Source organism: Podarcis bocagei (genome assembly GCF_964188305.1).
Source record: "Podarcis bocagei genome assembly, chromosome: 6".
NCBI lineage: Eukaryota > Metazoa > Chordata > Lepidosauria > Squamata > Lacertidae > Podarcis > Podarcis bocagei.
The window spans coordinates 13354569-13377345 of NC_138130.1; the positions used below are offsets into that span (position 1 = coordinate 13354569).

The following is a 22777-nucleotide window of genomic DNA, read 5'->3' on the forward strand; positions in this document are numbered from 1 at the left end:
AATGGGAGCATACATAAGTTCTCAAATGTATTAAGATGGGATCTCAAATTGAAGTCAGCTGGGCTCCTGAAAATAAATATAATAATAATAATAATAATAATAATAATAATAATAATAATAATAATGGTTGATTGATTGGTACCCGACCCTCTGACTGGGTTGCCCCAGCCACTGTGGGCGACTTCCAACAGAATATAAAAATACAATGAAACACTGTAAAAATACAATGAAATATGGGGGAGAACTGACAGTGTCCCTCCTGATAAGCACAGTGATAATCTGGGATATAGGGATGCTGGTGTTTTTTGTTTATTGGTTTGTTTTGTTTTGTTTTTTGAAGAAGAAGCTGTGTTCCTAGAAGCAAGCCATATTCTTCCATAAAGGTAAAGGTAAAGGACCCCTGGACGGTTAAGTCCAGTCAAAGGCGACTATGGGGTTGCGGCGCTCATCTCGCTTTCAGGCTGAGGGAGACGGCGTTTGTCCACAGACAGCTTTCCAGGTCATGTGGCCAGCAGGACTAAACCGCTTCTGGAGCAACGGAACACCGTGACGGAAACCAGAGTGCACAGGAACGCTGTTTACCTTCCCACTGCAGCGGTACCTATTTATCTACTTGCACTGGCGTGCTTTCAAACTGCTAGGTTGGCAGGGGCTGGGACAGAGCACCAGCTCTACTATGGAAATCTAGCTATTATTCACTGCTGCACCTTTGCACCTCTGTATGGCTCCAACCAGTTACTGAAGGTCCCACTTTCCACACAGGATTTCAGCCACCTGGATAGATTGCAACTGCTTGCGATATTAATAGTATGTGGTTTGCATATACCAACACAATAAAGAGAACTCCAGTTTGGATAATGTAGAGGCCTAACACAGTTAAGAGAATGCTATTGTGAAAAACTTTACAAAATGTACTAAGACAGCAGCAGGAACTGTGCTGTACAATGAACAGCTGAGTTTAATGTGCACTGTTTTTGCGTTACATCTTAAAGCAACATATCACTGAAATGTTAAATACTGCGGATATGGCACAATAAGTTATCTGCAACACTTCTTTGGATCCAGATTTCAGTTCCCCTACTAAAACTAGGCCAACAAAAAAAATCCCCAAGTTTGTTACGGTTTGGGAGTTGTACAACCATCACCCGCCATCTCATTTAAAATAGAAATACAGTGGTACCTTGGTTTTCAAACTCAATCCATTCTGGAAGTCCATTCAACTTTCAAAATGTTTGATAACCAAGGCGCGGCTTCTGAATGGCTGATTGGCCCCAGAAAGAATGCTGACAGCCGAAACGGATGTTCAGCCTCCAAAAAACGTTCACAAACCGGAACGCTTACTTCCAGGTTTGCGGTGTCCAGGAGCCGATTTGTTCATCAACTAAGCCGTTCAGGAACCAAGGTACCACTATAACCGTACATAAGTTGGATTCAGACTTCAGTTTCTATGGATGTAAAGAATCTTCCATCTGGGAAAGGGTATTGATCCGGTGGAGTGGCACTGAAGTCAGAGGAGAGGTAACATATATCTTCTGCAATAAGCTCTATGTGGGACTACCTTTGAAGGTGACCCGGAAACTACAACTAATCCAGAATGTGGCAGCTAGACTGGTGACTGGGAGCAGCCGTCGAGACCATATAACACTGGTCTTGAAAGACCTACACTGGCTCCCAGTACGTTTCCGAGCACAATTCAAAGTGTTGGTGCTGACCTTTAAAGCCCTAAATGGCCTCGGCCCAGTATACCTGAAGGAGCGTCTCCACCTCCATCATTCTGCCCGAACACTGAGGTCCAGCGCTGAGGGCCTTCTGGCAGTTCCCTCATTGTGAGAAGCCAAGTTACAGGGAACCAGGCAGAGGGCCTTCTCGGTAGTGGCACCCGCCCTGTGGAACGCCCTCCCAACAGATATCAAAGCGAAAAATAACTACCAAACTTTTAGAAGACATCTGAAGGCAGCCCTGTTTAGGGAAGCTTTTAATGTTTAATAGGTTATTGTATTTTAGTGTTTTGTTGGAAGCCACCCAGAGTGGCTGGGGAAACCCAGCCAGATGGGTGGGGTATAAATAATAAATTATTATTATTATTATATTATTATTTTTCTGCTGCCCCCAATGTTTCTTCCCACACTGGGATCTTCCAGTCCACTGGAAAAGTGTGGGTGATGGTGCTAAGATATACAGTGGAATACTAGGGGTGGGGGGAAATCTTTCCCCCCTCTAACAGCAGAAGCATCCCCTGAGTAGTTTAAAAGAAGTCTGAATCGAACCATATACATCATTGCAAATACTGTAAAAATACCCCGAAAAACAAAATAATTGGACAAAGTCCACTTTGTTGAAACTGACCAACTGTTTATCAATACATGTGGCATTTATTAATATGTTCTGTGAATATGTGACTTCCCCTTCTGAAATGATGTATCCTTCCTTTCCCCCAGTGTTATGTCTAGGAGCGTTTTACACAGACACCCTGAATTAATTGTAAACAGGGACAACTGCCTGGCTCCCATCAGCAGGATGTTTAAAATATGTTTTAAAAGCTAGCAGATGGACACTTCCACCATTCTGTGATAAACAGCACCATGTTCCAGAGGCATAAAACAAACAGATTACACATTGAATGGAAAAGGGCAAAGTACAAATCAATCATTCCAAGTAATAAGCTATCTGCCAGCAATAGCTTTGTAAAGGACATGGGAGTATTTATTTTGGTATTCTGTCCACAAATATTTCACAGGGAAAACCTCTGCGATGACATACTGAATCTTGGTATACCAAAGTCTCAGACTGGAGATTTTAGATAGCACAGGAGTCAGAGGACTAAGCACTTTACTCAAAGGGCTTAATACTAACCAGGTCTTGCAGGTCCAGAAATGTAAAGCAAAAATATATGGGCATTTTAAAAATGATGAAAATGTATACTTTTCTTTTAAGCACTACCCAGGAACTGTTACCACAACAATTTCATTTGCAATTTGGTTCCTTGATGCTTCTCAAGTCCTTCACGGTATCCTTACTCATCTCCTTACTCTGGAACCCCACAACCCATTAAAGAAACAATGAAATGCTGGTTCCAATACTGAAGAATTGTCCTGTAATAGACAGTAATCTCTCACATACTGCCGAAATCAATTTTAGGAATCAACAGCTGAATCAGGAATCAAAATCCTGGCAGACAAAATAGCCTGGGACTCAGCTATACAGCTGCAAATAAAATGTTTTGCATGTGTTTTAAGTGCAATATACAATGTGATGCTAGATGGAAAATTCAATGTGATTTTTAAAAACAGTTTAAAAAAAACATATTTTCAAAATGTTTTTTTTTTTATGTGTGTATAGATTCCACCCTGGACTCCAAAGGACCATAACAAACTCATTAGCCTTCACAAATGGGTGACACTGTGCAAACAACTCAATGCATTAAAAGAGACCCCATGTGTATATAATGCAAGTAAGCTAAAGGATCGAAGGGGCTAGGAAACAGCCACTTTGGCAGAAACTACTTGGGGATATTGTACAGGGGCAATATAAAGGCAAACCAACATGCAGTTTTTCTTACTGAGGAAGGCAGGGAGTTAGCTGTAGATTCGCAAGTTATCAAACATGCCTACAGTTGAACCCAACTGAATTACCAACTTTCCATGACAGACACAGAACTAATTTTATAAGCAAGTCCTCCTTTCTGTTCCATAAGTAAATATTTTGCACTATGAAAGGTCCACGCCTAGGCTCGTTGTTGGTCTTTTCACCTTTTTCTTCATCAACCCACAAAATGTGAATTCCCCCCACCTTCCCTTTTCAAAACTAACCATGGGTAAAGTAAAGGTAAAGAGACCCCTGACCATTAGGTCCAGTTGTGGCCGACTCTGGGGTTGCGGCGCTTATCTCGTTTTACTGGCCAAGGGAGCCAGCATACAGCTTCCAGGTCATGTGGCCAGAATGACTAAGCCGCTTCTGGTGAACAAGAGCAGTGCACGGAAATGCCGTTAACCTTCCCGCCGGAGCAGTATCTATATATCTACTTGCACTTTGATGTGCTTTCAAACTGCTAGGTTGGCAGGAGTAGGGACTGAGCAACGGGAGCTCACCCCATCGTGGGGATTCGAACCTCCAACCTTCTGATCGGCAAGTCCTAGGCTCTGTGGTTTAACCCACAATGCCACCCACATCCAGCACTGTATTTGCACCAATGTTTGTACTGTCTATGCATAGATACAATGAAAACCCCATAAAGGGAAGGAAGGATGTAAAATAGAGGGATGGAGCATGTAATATGCTGCCAATATCCCAACAATTGTTAGAAGATTGGGAGAACTACGTACATCTGCACTAGGCTTTAACAGAAACAAACTTAAGATTCCTGAAGGATAAAGGGTCGCCATAAAAGCAGCCAAAAACTACAATCCAACAAGACCGACATATTAACACGGAGAAAATAAGAGCCAGCTTGGATTGGCTAACCAAAGGCATAAACAGTGATACCCAGTTAAATTTAACAATCACCACAACAAATCATGGTACATTTTTTCCTGGAGATTTGAAAAGGGTTTGAAAATTGAAATACTGATATGTGATAATAGTGCCAGCTCTCCCTGACAACATTCCTACATTAATTGGTGATAAACGTAAAGTTCAAAGATCTATTGAGGTTTCGTTGTAATGTATACAGAACATGTTTGTTTGAAAATATTTGTGGATGGCAATGAGAGGAAATAGGTTATGGCAGACTATCAGCACTTTCATGATCTTTGTTAGAAGCATAGCCCAAATGAATAGTGATGCTTTATTGTTAGAAGCAAATCCTAAATGAATAGTAGATGCTTTATGTTAAGATAATCCATAAGCAAGATTAAAACATCACATTAACTAAATTGGAACCCCCCCCCAAAAAAAAAAGAAAATCAGGAGAGGTGACAGGGATACCAGAAATACAATGGGGGAAAGGATGCAGAGAAATAGAGACATTGCACATTGGAAAGATGATGAGCGCTTCCAGACTGTCACTATTTTTCAGGTGGGAGTCATTCACATCCCAGCAAATTCAGGTTGCACAATGAAAGATAGTCTGGAGCTCTCACAAAACAAGCCCACTTCTCCTAATCAGTGGTGATTTTTTTTAGGAATGAAGTTGTTGAGCTTTTCTTAGGGTTGAAGTTGTTGAGGGTTATTTTTTTTAGGATTTTACCCCAGGAAATAAACTGCCACAGGGGCCAGATTAAATTGACCGGCGGGCCAGATTAGGCCCCCGAAATGGATTTAAACTATTTGTGATGAATTTGGTGGGAAATGCAGTGGAAAGTATGGGCTAACTCCTATAACACAATGTTACCTAATCTCTCCACCAACAAATAAGGATATCTCTCCACCAACAAATAAGGATATCTCTCCACCAACAAATAAGGATGAATACTCATCAAACTGGTCGTTTGGAAGTGACCAATATTTATTTAAAAGATTTTGGAAAAAGCAAACAGAGGCAAATAATAATAATGTGATACATCAGTATCCATGAGCAGGCTCATTCACTTCCCCAACAACTGCAAAGTGGTAAGCTTGTTTTTTTCACTTCACAGTTCACACTGTACATTAGAATCCGTGTGACTTAATGTTCTCTATACAAAAAGTCCTTGACTGTTTATCACTTAAAAGGTCCCTAACATGCTGGCTTTACATGTGTTGCTGTTTTTTGTTTTTTTTTTAATGAACGAACATCTAATCATGAATTTCCACCTGCACTAAAGTGGTTTACTAGCCCAGTTATCTGGTATCTTTTAACGTACTTTGTATGCCACAAGAGCTTACTATACAGTTGAAAGTGGTATAGGCATTATCAGACCTCCACAGATTCATTTTTAGTTTCTAGGTACTAGTCCAAGCTACATCCCCCCCCTTCCACAGTGTTTCTGTAAGAGTTCTGCCTTTTATAACATTAATGCTTGGTGGTTTTATTGTTTTTATTGACTTTTTATTGTGATCTGAACTGTGTGCTTTTATTGAATGAAAGATGGTTTTCAATTTGGGGAAAATGTTAAATATGTGGCTTATACAAAGTTCTTTCTTATATGCTCAAACAGTTCCTGCTTACCACACACAGAGCCTATTTTCTTGTCCCTATCTCTGGTTAATCGCTACACTTTTGTGCCTTTGGGAATCATTTTTTTTTCAAGTTCATTGGCATCACTTGTTTGACTTGCCATTCTGTAGGCTTCCATTTCCCTACACTTAGGCCGATAGACAGAATGGCCCCATCACTAAATAAGAGGAGACAGATTAGCATAAAAATTGCATGTGCTAATTTATATGCATAGAGGCACATTTAGAAATAATTGCTATAAACAGAGATGGAAGCACTAATGCTTTTGCCATAGAGGGGAAGACTGTGACCAGGGGACCTGTCTGCCTGCTCCAACTACTGCCATCCATGCGCAAACCATTGATGTTGACATGTTTTTTTTTCCCCCAGTGGAAACTCACCAGAACTGAGTTCTAGCACCTCTCAGGTGGGCGCCATTGTCATTATAAGAGAACAAGGGAGATGTTCATGGTGAATTCCACCATTCCTTTTACTAGAAAAATAGAATTGGGTGTTGATGACTGGGAGGGGTAGCTAATGCCACAGAAGGCAGAATCAGGATTCAGGATGACCTTAACAGATTGGAGAACTGGGCCAAAACGTACAAAATGAATTTCAATACAGTGGTGCCCCGCAAGACGAATGCCTCGCAAGACGGAAAACCCGCTAGACGAAAGGGTTTTCCATTTTTGAGCTGCTTTGCAAGACGAATTTCCCTATGGGCTTGCTTTGCAAGACGAAAACGTCTTGTGAGTGTTCCGATTTTTTTCCGCTCCCCCCCTTTTTCTAAGCCGCTAATAGCCTTTTAGCTGCTAATCCGCTAAACCGCTAATAGCGCTAATCCGCTAAGCCGCTAATAGGGTTGCTTCGCAAGACGAAAAAACCGCTAGACGAAGAGACTCACGGAATGGATTATTTTCGTCTTGTGAGGCACCACTGTAGGGGCAAATGTAAGATTCTACACAGGCGGGGGGGGGGAACAGCTGCAGCAATATAAGGTGGAAAGGATCTAGGGGCCTTTACTAAACCACAAGCTTAACATTAGACAACAGTGTGATGCAGAACCAAGCAAGCAAGCAAGCAAGCAAGCAAGCAAGCAAGCAAGCAAGCAAATAAATAAATAAATAAATAAATGCTAATGCTAATGCTAATGCTAATGCTAATGCTAATGCTAATGCTAATGCTAATGCTAATGCTAATGCTAATGCTATTCTAGTTAGATTTTTGATAAAAGAAGAGATGGGTGCATCATGTCTCCAACAGGTAGAACCCACAAACAGGAGCACCAAAGTGTCATATAGCTTATTGTGTTCCATTTTACTGGGTAATAAAGCCCACTTACAATAGGATAGTTGTGTCATATCCTAGCATATATTAAGCCAAACTTAAAACAGTGCAGAAGAGGCTATTACTGATGAAATATGTCGGAGTCGAGTCTTCAACCATGTATAATAATGGGAGCAGCAGCTCAGGCAGTGAACCTTGGTATTAGAATAAGAACATTACAAGCATTTTCCTATTTTCATCTGTGAAATGTTGGAAGGCAGGCTCTTGCAGGAAAGGATTCCCTCTTGCCTGAAATTACTGGCCTGGGGTTGAATGGCAAAGCAATTGCAGCCCAGGATTGGCAAGCCGGAGGCAGCCTATGCACCATATACAGGATCCCTGCCATACTAGACATGATGTTTAATATGTCTTTGCACTTATTGTGCTCAGTCTCTTAGAGTGCAAAAAGCAGCTGCAGGGGCTGATAATAATTGAGTTCACAGCAGTTGTGTAGGGGCAGTTTCAACCCTGTTCCCCACATTCCCCATTATGATCTTGATGAAAATTGTTCCTCCGAAGTTCCTATTTGCCTCTGAGAAAATTGCAGTTTTTGTCTATCCCTCCATCATATCTCAATGGGTAGACCTAGCATCCCAGAAACCTTCATTATTTCCCTGGATCCCATTGCCCCATCCAGCTCTTGCTTAATTGCACTGCTGCTGTAGTCAAATTCACAGCATCTTTCCATTTTCCTAAAAAAAAATATCCACCCCAAACTCCAGAATAACAGCACTGCCACACACCACTCTAATTTCCCCGCCCGAAAAATAGCTGTGATGGGTGCTTTTTGAGGTAGCATTAGCAGAGTGATTACTTAATGGTTTTTAAATATTTGCAAACTCAGAGGGCAGTGGGAATCATATTTTTGGTATGAAATAAGACCCATTAGGAATATCATAAGCACCTGCCTTTGCTGCTACCTTGTGCTTTTATGATACTCCCCATCACAGCTGCACTAAAATTCTGAATAACAGAATGTGGGACAACGATCAGTTCCCCAAAATAAAAGGCTTAAAAATAAACCGAGGAAGTCCCTTCTCTAGAGTCTAGGCAATTGCGTGGCAAGACCCTTAAGCCAACTCCCCATTAACATAAAGAAATTCACACAGACACAGAATTTTTGTTTAAGTTTATTGGACAATTTTTTTGGCCAGAATTTTATTGATTACAGGAAATAATAATAATAATAATAATAAATTTTATTTATATCCCGCCCTCCCCAGCCGAAGCCGGGCTCAGGGCGGCTAACAACAATAAAACAGTACAAAAGTACAACATAAACAACATTCTAAAATCATTCATTATAAAAATTAATTAAATGTGAGCGGTATTGGCTTAGGCATTGACAAAAGACTATATCTGACTCCTGCCACCTTTGCAGGAAGTCTGTAAGGGTAAACCACCCAAAGGGAAACTGCTTCGGGGGAACCAGCCTGCATCTGCCCCGGTGTTCCCAGAGGCCTGGCATGGCCCTAGCCCCTCAAGCAGACTTCGGACAGGATACAGGCCCCAGATTCTTTTAACAGAATACCCTTGAAATGGAGGGGCAGCCGATGGACCACCTCCCCTCCACCACTCAACAATAAGCCAATGCCTAACTGCCAAACCTTACAAAGTTGTGATGATTGCTAGTAAAGGTAAAGTTAAAGGGACCCCGACCATTAGGTCCAGTCGTGACCGACTCTGGGGTTGCGGCGCTCATCTCACTTTATTGGCCGAGGAAGCCGGCGTACAGCTTCCGGGTCATGTGGCCAGCATGACTAAGCCGCTTCTGGAGAACCAGAACAGCGCACGGAAACGCCGTTTACCTTCCCGCCAGAGCGGTACCTATTTATCTACTTGCACTTTGACGTGCTTTCAAACTGCTAGGTTGGCAGGAGCAGGGACCGAGCAACAGGAGCTCACCCCGTTGCGGGGATTCGAACCGCTGACCTTCTGATCGGCAAACCCTAGGCTCCGTGGTTTAACCCACAGCACCACCCACGTCCCTTGGTTGCTAAGAGGTAGGCAAAAACCAAGTGGCCAGTGCCAATTCGCCAAATGGAAAAATTCCTACCTGGTCCCTGACCCAAAATGGGCAACCAACCAAAGTCCAAAGAAGGCCAGAGGACACTTAAATTAAAGGGAGGTTGGGCGGGTGTTCAGCAGTGCGAAGCAGGTGCTTGGCACACATTGGACTGCCACTTTTATACATTCCCCACAATCACCCATCCAAATTGATTGGACAATAGCCCTGGGTAATCATGGTGCCACCCTGGCATGAGGGTGATGGTTCCACCCATGCCAGGGTAGGGGGACCGGGTTGAGGGCCTGCCCGCAACCAGGACCATCTATTAAGATGATCCCACTTGGTGTTTCACTCTAGTCAGCCCTAGATAACTAGATATGCTCTGCTAAAAGTCAATCAATTTTATGACTTTAGTCAGTGGCTAAAATCACTAAGAGGCAGGAGCAGGCTAGTTTCTCATAAATCAAAAGATTTCTGCATGTGGTGCCTCATCTCTCAACTTCCAAAAGAACCAGAAGCTGACTTTACAAAATTAACAAAATAAAGCTCCACACTTGACAAATATGACTCAGCTGGGGGTGGACACCAATGTGTGTCTTCAGTTCTTTTTAGTACTGGAATACCTAGCAAATATTATTTCACGGTTTCTACACACAAATTTAAATGAAATTATTTAGACATTCACAGAACAATGCCTCTGAAATAAAAGTTCTCTCTTGCAGTGGTGAAGTAGTCATTCACCAAAAATAAGAGTATTGGGATATGCTATTCCAGACTGCAATTACCTGATTTACAAATTATAAATAACTTGGGTGTCCTGCTTGAAAAATCTCTCTTTAAATGCCTTTGGATAACTTGTTATTCCATGTTTAATTAATACTTCCTACTAAAAGTCGAAGTTGGTTATTCACAGCCACCCCCTCATATGCTACAGACTGTGACCTTTCTGCCCCATTAAGATAGGTGACAGTATATTTTCCAACCGGACATAAATGGGAATTTTAATTGAGGGAGATTGCCATTCTCTCTAATTATGAAAAATGCCAGAACAGAGCCGATCAAGAGAGCAGAGCAATCATCTTCCCATGTTACACACTGAACAAATATGTTAATCCAGTTAGAAAGGTTAGGCAGCTTTAGATGTTCAGCCCAGTGTGTTTTAATAATCTAGATCTCTTTTCAGATTAGGCCTTTCATGGTAAAATACTATCCAGAGTTCAGGTCAGTATCTCAGCCGTAAATAAATACGCACACCATCAGCCCTGGTGCATTTTGCCAACAGAAAATGAGGAGACCTGTTTTAATTGTTGCAAGGCTATCTGGTCTATTGGTGAACAGGAGCATGAATGGAAGTTTCCAGGGCTATGTCACGATAATCATGGGAAAACCATGGTTAATCATGTGCTGAACACATAAGAAATTGTCCGCTACAAAGAATTGTATCTGTCTTTAGGAGAAAGAAAACCCTGTAAGGTCATACCTCCTGCTGACACGTAGTTAAAGAAACAAACTTCTGATGCCAGTCAAGCAATGGCTGTCTGTCAAGATACAAATAAGGTTAATGTTTTTGGAGCTACCTTTTGCACTTCATTCTTCTGCGGCACAGACCCTAATTCTTTTGAATACTGCACCTTGGCCCGCAAGGTATTAATTGACTCTTTGTCCATTTTTATCAAGGTTAGAGGCTTGGCCTCCTGAGCATCTTCCTCTGGTGAGGTATCTGAGATGAGATTTAATATTTATTAATTAAATTTGTATACCTGTAGCATTTGATCTGCAATGACTCCTTCGCAGCTGCAGGTGACTGTGTTCTGTTATAGTCCATTCGATGCTGGATATGCATTTGTGAATGGAGCTGTAAGCTCGTCCTGCATGGTCATGTTTCCCAGCGGAAGTTATTATCAGATTAATCAAAAATCATGGAGGATAAGGCTGTCAATGGCTATAAGCTACTGTAGATATGTTCTGCCTCCAGGGTTGAAGGCACTATGCCTCTGAATACTAGTTATTTCAAATTGCAAGTGGGGAGAGAGCTGTTTCACTCAGGTCAGTCCTGCTCAGGTCCTAGAAAGGAAAAAGGTAAAGGTAAAGGACCCCCCTGGAAGGGGAAGTCCGGTCAAAGGCAACTATGGGTTTGTGATGCTCATCTCGCTTTCAGGCTGAGGGAGCCGGCGTTTGACCACAGACAGCTTTCTGGGTCATGTGGCCAGCATGACTAAACTGCTTCGGGCACAATGGAACACAGTGACAGAAGCCACAGTACATGAAAATGCCATTTACCTTCCCGCCACAGTGGTACCTGTTTATCTACTTGCACTGGCATGCTTTCAAACTGCTAGGTTGGCAGGAGCCGGGACAGAGCAACGGGAGCTCACTCCCTCAAGGGAATTCGAACCACCAACCTTCTGATCGGCAAGCCCAAGAGGCTCAGTGGTTTAGACCACAGCGCCACCCATGTTCTGTAGGCATTTGGTTGGTCGCTGTGAGAACGGGTTGTTGGACTAGATGGGCCCTTTGATGTGATCTAGCAGGGCTCTTAAGGAAGGCAATATGACAAGCTTTACTACAGAGGGCAAACACTGGATTATGCTCAGAGAACCTTCCATTAGATATAGGTTTTGATTTTCTTAGTGCAGCTACAACCTAAATGTCACATGCATGCAGTGTTACCACTTACAAGGACATCATTAACCACTCTGAATTGGGTGTCACAGGTTATCCAGGGCTGGAACTGGACACATAATAATAATAATAATAATAATAATAATAATAATAATAATAATAATAATAATTTATTTATACCCCGCCCTTCCTGGTTTAAAAACCAGGCTCAGGGCGGGCTAATAGCAAATATGAAACAATGATTAAAATGTGACTTAAAAATAGCATTAAACAGCATAAAATACAACCATAAAATGCAGCATCAATATCAATATAATTCAAAAATTCAGGGGTCATTTTGGGAAGAAAGGGGAAAAAACCCCAGTCAGTAGACATCAAATGATCACCAGGGCTAACTGGTCAAGTTGGTCCTACTAGGGCCAGCACGGAGACCAGGGAAGAATTTAAATGTGGGGTCCCAGAAAGGGTTTCTTCATAGAGGAGGAAAGGGGAAAGGGAATAGAGGATCAGGCTAATTCAAATTGAAGGTCAGGTGGAATAGCTCTGTCTTACAGGCCCTGTGCAAGGACATCAAGTCCTGCGTTTCAAAGAAGTGTTTCATTTAAATGTGTTGTAAATTTAAACAGGGAAAACAGGTAGAGAAAAACAGGCTCCACGGCACCATCTGGTGGCACAATGTTATATTGCATGTACAATGCATATAAATCACTTTGTCTTTACCAATCTAGCTGAGTCCCAGGTCTGCACGAAAAGAATATAAATAGCAAGCAGGCCTGTTTTACTGTGCTAAAAGATGCTCCTAGGTAACTCTTTCTAAATGTAGTCCTTGATTCTACAAATATTCCGACGGATTGGTGCCTTTATCGTATTGTTGAATCTTCCATGGGAAAGAGACATTTTGTTTATGCCATTTGGATATTTCAGTGAGAAAACATCAAAGAACTATAAATCAGACAAGTTTTATGAGGCTTTTACTGTCTCTCCTTCTCAAACTAATGTGACTGTCTGTGCAGTTTTGAGACCAGAGTCTGTATAAAATTGGGGCAGTAAATTGCCATAAATCCTTGCTTTATCTGAAACTTGATATACCTGACATAGATGCAACTACTATGATGATACCATTAGAAGCATTCGCATGTCAGGTGGGCACCAACCATAACAATAAAAAGACACCTTTATATATGCCATCTATATCCATGGAAATTCACACTTCTGCAAGATACACGAACGCATACTTTCTGAAAATAAATAAATAACTGACCTCTATCCATGGACTGTGAGCAAGTGTCAAATCTCAAAGATAATATAAAAATATAATACAATTTTAAAACAGAAAACCCCAACCCTACGTGAAATGCAACATTTTTCTGAAACAGATCTGCACACTTATGCATGCAGAGAAGCCTACGAAGTGTAAAAGAACTCAGCTAGTTCTTCCAGGAAAATATGGCTCACTTCATACTCCCTCTTTCCCCAAGTACTGTGATGTTAAGGGTTGCCCTTTTGGAACCTCGCTTTCTTTGTGATGACAGAAACAGGAATACACAGGGTCTACAGATGTAAATATAGTGAGTGTAAGGGATGAGGGAGGCACCATGATGGAGAAGGCAAGTACAGACCTTCCAAGTGTCCCTATTATCCAGGGATATCGCTGATTTGGAGAAGCCATCCCGGTATCTGATTTGATCCTGGAATGTCCCACTTTTCCTTAGGATGTCCCTATTTTCATTGGAGAAACATTTGAGGGTAAGGAGTTATCTGACCCCCGAGCCATCTGAAGGCAATCCTGTATAGGGAAGGGTTTTTCCCCCCAATGTTTAATGTTTTATTACTGTATTTTTCCATGTATAAGACGTATTTTAGGGGACTCCAAATTAAGAAAACCTCCTCAGCACTACCTGTGTATAAGACGAGTCCCAATTTTAAACCTATTTTTTGGGTAAAAAACCCCCTAGTCTTATACACGGAAAAATACAGTATGTTTTTATATGTGTTAGACGCTGCTCAGAGTGGCTGGGCTAACCCAGGAAGATGTGTGGGGTATAAACAGTAAAATTATCATTATGGAATGGGACGTTCCTATTTCCAATGAAGGAATGTTGGAGGGTATGCTAGTATTATTTTTATTACTGACAACACTGACACATTTTGAAAGAAATAATTCAATTTGCAAAAGAAATTGGAACAAAATTGAGGCATGACGCAGAAAGTAGGGATAGTTACACAAACATACTAAAAGTGCTGTGAAGTTCTACTGCATTTATCTATATGAGAGAAGTTTTTGTCACTTTCAAACTTATTTCTATCCAGGAATGTAGAATTCATCAAATGTTATTTCAATCTGCACACATATCCCTGCCAACTTTTCGCTGGTTAAAAACCAGTATCAACCTTTCAATTAAAAGAAATCACATGCATAAGCCGTGAAAACATTTCCCTCACACACACACACACTTCTGAAAACTTTTAAACTTCTCCAAACCCATCATAAACCTTCCAATTCAAAACAAACCTTATTACACACACATACTCAAGTAAAAGAAAGTTTTCAAATAAAAAATGTCCTCTTGCAATCTCAGTTTCTACAGAAGCAAAATATTTGTTTGTATTACAGGCATTTTTTTGGGGGGGGGTTATGGTGGTATTGAAGAGATTATGAGATTTTGAACTATATTTATAGCCATTTTTTGGGCTGGGTAAGGCATCTGACTTATCCACCACCCCACCACCCGTAGCAAACTGTGTGTGTCTTGCTAGCAAATAACAATTTCCCCATCTATTCATCAGTGGAAGATACATATATGTGATATACAGTTGTACCTCTACTTACGTATCCCTCTGGATACGGAATCTTCGGGTTACGGCCACACGCGCATGTGCAGAAGCACTCAATCATGCTGTGTGCATGCGCAGAAGCACGCCTCTATTTACCTAATTTTTGGGGTGCGACTGGACCCCCAGAACAAATTAAGTTCGTATCTGGAAGGTCCACTGTATTGATAATGAGGAAAAACCGTGCTTTTGTCTTATATATTCTAAGACTAAAGCTCAGGGATACTGGAAGTTGCAGTCCACAAACATCTGGAGGCAACAGGTTGAAAAAGACTGATTTAATTAAAGACATTTTCATAACATTTGGGAAGCTAGTCCCTCTGGTTTTCTGCATTTATGTTGTTCGCATACATTTTCAGAGCCACATGTACAGCAATATAATTTACTTCATCTGTATCACATTGAGAAGCTAGCCACTTGGATGTAGAAACCACTTAATGCAGAATTATTTTCCACTTACTATGGCAGAGTAAGACAGTAACCAGCTTTCCTTTAACTGTTTTCCCCCCTTAAAAAAATAAAAATCAACATCTCATTGCAATTTGCCTATAGTTATTCAGAGGATTAGTTAAGAAATGTCAGTGAACAGATACTGCCTGCTCATTAACATTCATGGCATTACCCCTTCTGGTGGGTTGGTTTCAGCTGCTGATAGAGCAATACTTTAAAAAGATATTGGCTTGGCTGCAAAACAGCTGCTCAGCAAAGCCACTATGTAGGGGGAATTGGTGATAATGAGATGATAGTGTTACGACAACTCTGGGAGGATAATATATCTTAAGCTGTTTTGAGGTATGCCTTGGGTTGTCTGAGTACTAATAAACACAACTGTTTGTCCAGTCCTGTAAGGGGTTGTTCCTCAGTGGGCAAACAGTTCAGATCCCCATCGTTTCCTGAAAATCAAGCAAAGCTATAACTGTGAATCAAATCTCTGCAAATTGTGATGTTTCTTTGTCCCATACATACTTTCAGGGATGAAAGAATATCAGCTGATTTGCTCCAGTGCTCCTTTACTTGAGGCACTTGATGTCAGGACATTTGGAAGTGCTTGATGTTATTCTGAGGCTAAATAATAGTTCTAAAGTTGTGGCTCACTGTTGCTGTATGTGGCATAGATGGTTGGCAGCCAGCTGTCAACCTGGAGAGCACATGTTTTCCTTTAAATGCTCCAGAGCAACAGAAAAGTGTACAGCTGGTGTAATTTGGTCTCATACTTCCTTCGGTCCTCCATCAGCTTTCTACTCCTAACTTTATGTAGGACAAAACGGCAAGTCCTACTCACTACAATAAACAGGGAAACAGATTTCGCAAAGAAGCCAGAAGGGTGATGCATATTCTGATATTTCAAAGCTTTCAAAGGGACGTGGATTGTCCACTACTAATCCTGTTTAGTTGGGTAGGAGAGCTGAAAAAATGGCACACCTGGCAACCAATGCGCTCCTTGGGTTTCAGATAGTACATGGGTAGACGAGTTTTATAAGCGCCGCAAACAATTTTACATAGCCCTCTAGCATCTATGAATACTTATTAATCAGAAGTAATGTATTTAGTGTTAACTCTGAAAGTGTATACAGTGGTATCTCGGAAGTTGAACGGAATCCGTTCCAGAAGTCCGTTTGACTTCCAAAACATTTGGAAACCAAGACGTGGCTTCCGATTAACTGCAGGAAGCTTCTGCAGCCAATTGGAAGCTGGTGAAGTCATGTCAGACGTTCGGGTACAAAGAACGTTCGCAAACCGGAACATTTACTCCTGCGGGAGCCAAAACGTGCGATTCACAAGGCATTTGGGATCCAAGGTACTACTGCACTCAATTTTGACCAAACTAAGCCTCCTAGAGCAAAACATACATCAGGAGGTTTAATTTGGTCAGCATCAATTATACACTTCCATAGTTAACACTAAATACAGTGATACCTTGGGTTACATACGCTTCAGGTTACAAACTCCGCTAACCCAGAAATAGTGCTTCAGGTGAAGAACTTTGCTTCAGGATAAGAACAGAAATCGGGCTCCAGCAGCGCGGCGGCAGCGGGAGGCCACATTAGCTAAAGTGGTGCTTCAGGTTAAGAACAGTTTCAGGTTAAGAACGGACCTCCGGAACGAATTAAGTACTTAACCCAAGGTACCACTGTACATTAATTCCAGTAAATGAGCCACCATAGCTGCTAGAGGGCCATGAAAATTTGTGTCCCAGGCTTTTTAGACTTGTCTACCCATGTACTATCTGAAACCCAAGGGGCGCATTGGTTTCCAGATGTGAAATATATTGGCATTATTTTCAGCTCTCCTACCCCACTAGTTAGCTTGCACTTGGAGGAGAAGTATTACTAGTAGTGAGAAAGGGGTGGAGAGAGACAACAGAATCTTCTACCCTTCAACCACTATTTTGGAATGCGAGATTAGGTTTTAGGCAGCAAAATATACTGAGCTGTCACTGAGTGCTTTTCTGCTATGGCTCCCCCCCCCCAAAAAAAAATACCCCGCAGCACAATCACAATAATAACTATGATTCTGAAATGTACCAGACAATAAATAAGGGCTATTCAGAAGCTAAGCACAAAAGCCATCTGTGTGACATCTCTGCTGGTAAATTTCCCTAACTGTTTGAGTTTCCTTCCACCAAAAAGGCACTGCATTCAGGTGATCGGTTTCTACCTTTTGCATCTATCTATTGCAATTTGCTGCATATCCCATGAAAAGGCTCTTCCAAAACTGCACGCCAATTATGTGATGAAATGAGTACTAAAAGTTTCAGCATAATTAGAGTAGCATTGTTCATCCTTCCATGAATCAACACAATTTTCTTCCTCCTACATAATTTCAGCATATGCTTTGATGGAGAGAATGAAAATATCCACAATGAACTCATCCCCTCTGACAGAAGAAAGGGAAAATGTGCTTCAACCCCTGCAAAGCTGCTGAATCATCTTTTGCTTTGACTCTGGAGGACGCGACAATCTCTCTGGAGTGATTCGGAACACAACAAAAGGAAGTCTAAAGTCATCTCACTACAAGTGCACTGGACATAGACAATGGCAAATATTTGCCCTTTGGCAACCATGTCATAAGGCAAGTGTGAGAATTCGATCTTTTTCTGCGCTTGTAGATTCGGTTAGAAAAGAGCATCTCTGGTCATATTGACAAAGGATATTTTTCTCGGGGTGGCAACACTGCGACCTTCATTCATCCTGGGAAGAGATATAAGTCCCTTGGGAATCAAACACTTTCATTTTTATATATTAATGGCAAAAGTTGTGTGCTATTGGGGAAAGTAAGTTTAAAACCCCCCAAAGCTTAATAGCTTTAGAATAAGGTGTGTAGAACAATGACTTATTTTTCTACTTTCTGGCTTCTGAGTATGTCTAGTCTATCCAAGATTTCGTTTTGAGCTGAGGGCTGCAATGAATAGAAATGGTTTATTAAAGCGTATTCTTCAGCAGAAACGGAGTCCTCACTGTCTCTTGTAGGAGGTTGAATATCAAGGCAGGATGTATCTTTCATTTTTAAAATTGATGGATCTTGTTTGTGATGGTCTGGCTTGCTCATTTGGGATCTGTTTTGCCGCTTAGGTTTTTTCCAAGGGTGCAATGAGATTAAGGGCCACTATCTGAACGATAATCTTGGTCATTTGATTGCCCTTTTTACCCATTGTTGTCTTTTTAATTGTATATATTGCTTGTTTTATGTTGCTATGGCAGTTGGCTAATGTGAATGAAGTTTATCTATCAATCTCCTTTCTGGCCAGGGTTCTGCATCCACCATAGTAGTCCTATCATGGTCCTCATGAGGGACATTTCTCTTCATAAAGGATGTTTATTAGTATCATTTTCAGAGCAAACCTTAGGCAGCATATTCCAGCAAGAGCTTAGCCAAGCCCCCGCAGCACCCATGGATTATTTTGCAAAATGTAAATGTGCCCATTCAGGCAAACAAATGGGGAAAGGGGCCATGGCATATCAAGTGAGACGGACCTAATATTTCATCCATGTGCTGTTTTAAACAGTGTGCAAGTCTTTCATCTCTCAGCAGCCCATTCTTTCATATCATTGGGATTAACAGGAATAATTACAGATAAGGGATGCCAGCTTTAAAGGACGCTCTTATCCTAGCAGGACAACAACTGAATCTGATATCTAATTGCCTGGAAAATACAATTAACATTCATTCTGAATAAGTGGTATCCTATGATAAACTAGGGGATTCCAAGTAAGGAATCTGACCGTACAATGGATTAATTGATTGAGCCTTTTATGATGTGACACACATGATCAACAGTCTCATATGGTTATCTATTGCTGGATGGTATCGTTCAGACTGCAGGTGTTTGGATCAAATCAAATCAAATCAAATGTTTGGCTGCCCTATTTTAAAAGCATCATGTACATATAAAACTAGTATGCTAAAGAAGAAGATAATAGCGTAGCCTTATCTATGACATGTTTGTTTTGTAAGTTCGGAAAATGATTTTCCACGGGAGAGCATCTTTCATCTGCCACTTGAAGTGAAATAGGCTGTCTACATTATGCACAGTTTTGTGGATGACTGTGTAGATTGGCTCCAAGAATAAGCAAAATATAACATGCTACTCACCATCAAATTTCTTGTGCCTGGACACAAAGGTTGTGCGCACAAAATGACTTGTCTCCTCCACCAAGTTCTCAAATTCCAGTTTGCTTTGCTGGCTTAACTTGTCTTCCATTTCTGATGTGCAGCATGTATATTCCTGAGGGCAGATTCTCAAATGTTCCCCTGCAATAAACATAAATGAATGCAACGTATGAATGAAGGCATGCAAAATTTACATCCCTGTTCATATGCCCACACTGGTCCCACTTTACGAACATTCGCTATGTGAAATTTCACATATCCATACCGGAGGCATCAGTACCCAAACCTATGCATATTACCTGTACATATTCAGATATCTGAGCAGAACATTTTTTACTTCTTTGCTTGCCTTTTGTTGGCTGGCTGAGGAACGGAGGGAGGGGGAGAAATCGGACAAACCATAAGCATTTGTTTGCGTGTTTTCCTGTCTTTTTAAATAAAAAATTAAAAAAAATTGGGGGTCAAATTTGTGTGGTTGAAAATGCATTAGACATTTTCCCATAGAAATCAATGGAAATTGTCAACTCCTCCACCTAGCGAATGATTTCCAGGGAACGCCTTGTGTTTGGTAAGCAAGATGTGCATGTACTGTCAAGTTACTACCAGCAAATTGCTTTCCATTCATTTGCAATGAATTATTAGTCACTGCCCAGCCATTCATTTCTGCAACCAAAAGGACTGCGTAGTGTAATGGCTGAAGGGGCTTCAGTGCTTAACTGAAAAGAACGTACTGGTGAAACCAGGTGTTTGAGTCTTCTCAGGGATGAGGACCCATTCTCTCGCCAGGGTGGTATTCCTGAAGCATTCAGAGGCAATGTGTGACGTCTACTGCATAGGGCCTAAGGCTTCAGTGGGTAGAGACAGAAACAAAAGCAGAGGGGGCACCCCTTTTCATTCTCTTTCAGCCACTCAACATGCTAACAGGGAAGACCAAATCCCCCCTTCCAATCTCCTTCTCTATCCCAGTCTCCTCCTCCTCCTCCTCCTCCTCCATATGAAATGGGCTGCATGAAATAAGGTCAAAGGTCACAAAGCCACAAGTTGCACACTCCAGGACATCTAAATAAGGAAGGTCTTTGCCAGCTGAAAGAAAGCTAGCAGAAAAGGGCCCTAACTAATAAGTGAGTCCCTGGATCTTGGAAATACCACTGAGAAAGCCCTCTCTAACACTTCTGGTAAACGCACCTCCAATATTGGCCAGACAAAGAGAAATGCAGTCATACATTGGTTGTCGAATGCCCTTGAACTCGGACATCTTGCATCCTGAACGCCGCAAACCCGGAAGTGATTGTTCCGGTTTGTGAACGTTCTTTTGGAACCTGAACATCCAACAAGGCTTCCGTGGCTTCTGATTGGCTGCAGGAACTTCCTGCAGCCTATCAGAAGCCGCAATTTGGTTTTCGAACATTTTGGAAGTCAAACGGCCTTCCGGAATGGATTCCGTTCGACTTCCAAGGTAGGACTGTACATCACTTGTGGATCTTCTCAGTAGAGGTGTCCATCCTGTGGAACGCCCTCCCATCAGATGTCAAGGAGATAAATAACTACACAACTTTTAGCAGCCCAATATAGAGAACTTTTAAATGTTTTATGTTTTATTACACTTTAATATTTGTGTGCCTATATATTAGAGCTTAAGCTCAATTCTGGCTTCATCTTTTGCATTTTAATAGCAACGTCTGACTGTCACAAGTTCTCATAAACAAAAGCAGATTTCCTGTTAGACACACATCATTGTAAGTAAAAATGCAATGAAGTATTTAATTAATGTTTATGCTACACAAAAGAAAAGCAATAGAGAAGTAATGATTTTCATTCAGTTCCCCAGATTTATCTCTTGGTGTACCATGCCACTGCTCTTGACAGTATTGGTTTCTTCAATGGAGGCTACAAGTGGATGCCCATTATTTAGCTCATGAAATTAAAATACTCGGTTATTACTACATGAACCGTGAATTTCCAATTGGTGCTGTTCTCTGGTTGTCAGAAATATTTAGGCTGGCTTGCAAAAAGGAGAAAAATCCACTGTCCCCTTGAGAAATATAATAAATGCCCTGACTGTGAGAAGAGCTACACATGTGCCAATGTAAATGTTTCACTTTCAGCACAAACCATGCTGATTAAAATCTCAACATGCTCTTTTAATGCACAGAGGCAAGACAAGGGCTTACATATTATTCAGTGCCTAACTTTTGTGCCCCGAGGCCCCCAGGACCCACCCCAAAATTAACTTCACTCAGACACATATTTTAGTTTTGGGGTGAATTTTGGCCACAACTTTATTGAATTACAATCACGTGAGCGGTATTGGCTTAGGCATTGACTTCCGATTATAACTGACTCCACCTCTCTGGGTGGTAGTCCAATGGGGTAAACCAAACAAGAGAGCAACATCGATGTGGACCAACTGAAGTTCACCCCGGGGTTCCTGTGGTCCTGGCATGGCCCTAGCCCCTCAAGCGGGCTTCAGACGAGATCCAGGACCCCCAGCTTCCTTTAATGGAATACCTGTTCCTGGAGGGGCAGGTGATGGCCACACCTCCCCTCCCCACAATCCAACTGAGCCAAGGTCTAACCGCCATCTTACAAGTTGTGACGATTGCTAAGCGGTAGGCAAAAACCAAGTGGCTAGAGACAATTTGCCAATTGGAAAAAAAAAATCCTACCCAGCCCCTGTTCCAAAAACAGACGACCCAAACCAAAGCAAGGTCAGACTAAACTACCTAACTCTAGGGGGGAGGGTGTTAGGCAGCGCGACGTGAATGCCCCTCCTCCTGTCACGCTGCCGCTTTTTAAAGCCCTGGATCCCGTCACCCTCTGGGGATTGGCTAAAACAACCTGGCATGATCCAGGGACTGGGGCCAGGGCATTTTCCACTTCCCACCACCCATTTTACCCCCATGGGGTAAGTCCCAGGCGCCCGTGCGCAACCAGGACCCTCCAATAAGAGGATCCCATTTCCAAGACTAAATATATATTAAGATCTCTATAGGTTTGTATAGTACTCATACCATGAACATTGTACCATTGACTTGCCCATCTGCTTTTCTTTTTCTACTTATGCTATGCTTGTCACCAATGGAACCCAATCTAGCTCAGTGCCTAGAACTTTGGTTCCAAGTGGGGTGAAAGCATTTCCAGAATTGAGTCAGGATTCTCTGCTTCTTAATTTTCAACCTTCATCCCGGTGAGGTAGGAATCTAGCTTGACTCAGGAATGTCCTTGGACTGTGTTGGACTCTACCTCACATCCTGGTGGCCGTCCAACGCAGTGTACAGGCAGTGCTTTCATCAACCCCTCACTCA

The 22777-nt window shown here is 41.7% G+C and overlaps 1 protein-coding gene across 2 annotated transcripts in view; it reads right to left on the bottom strand.

The window, feature by feature from the left end:
* Nucleotides 1–22777, bottom strand: part of GPC6 (glypican 6) — an 809956-nt gene that overhangs the window by 545121 nt on the left and 242058 nt on the right. For both annotated transcript variants that reach the window (XM_081198452.1, XM_081198451.1), the window contains exon 2: nt 19455–19613. In XM_081198452.1, the coding sequence (XP_081054578.1) occupies nt 19455–19613 (159 nt within the window). The remainder of the gene's footprint in view (nt 1–19454; nt 19614–22777) is intronic.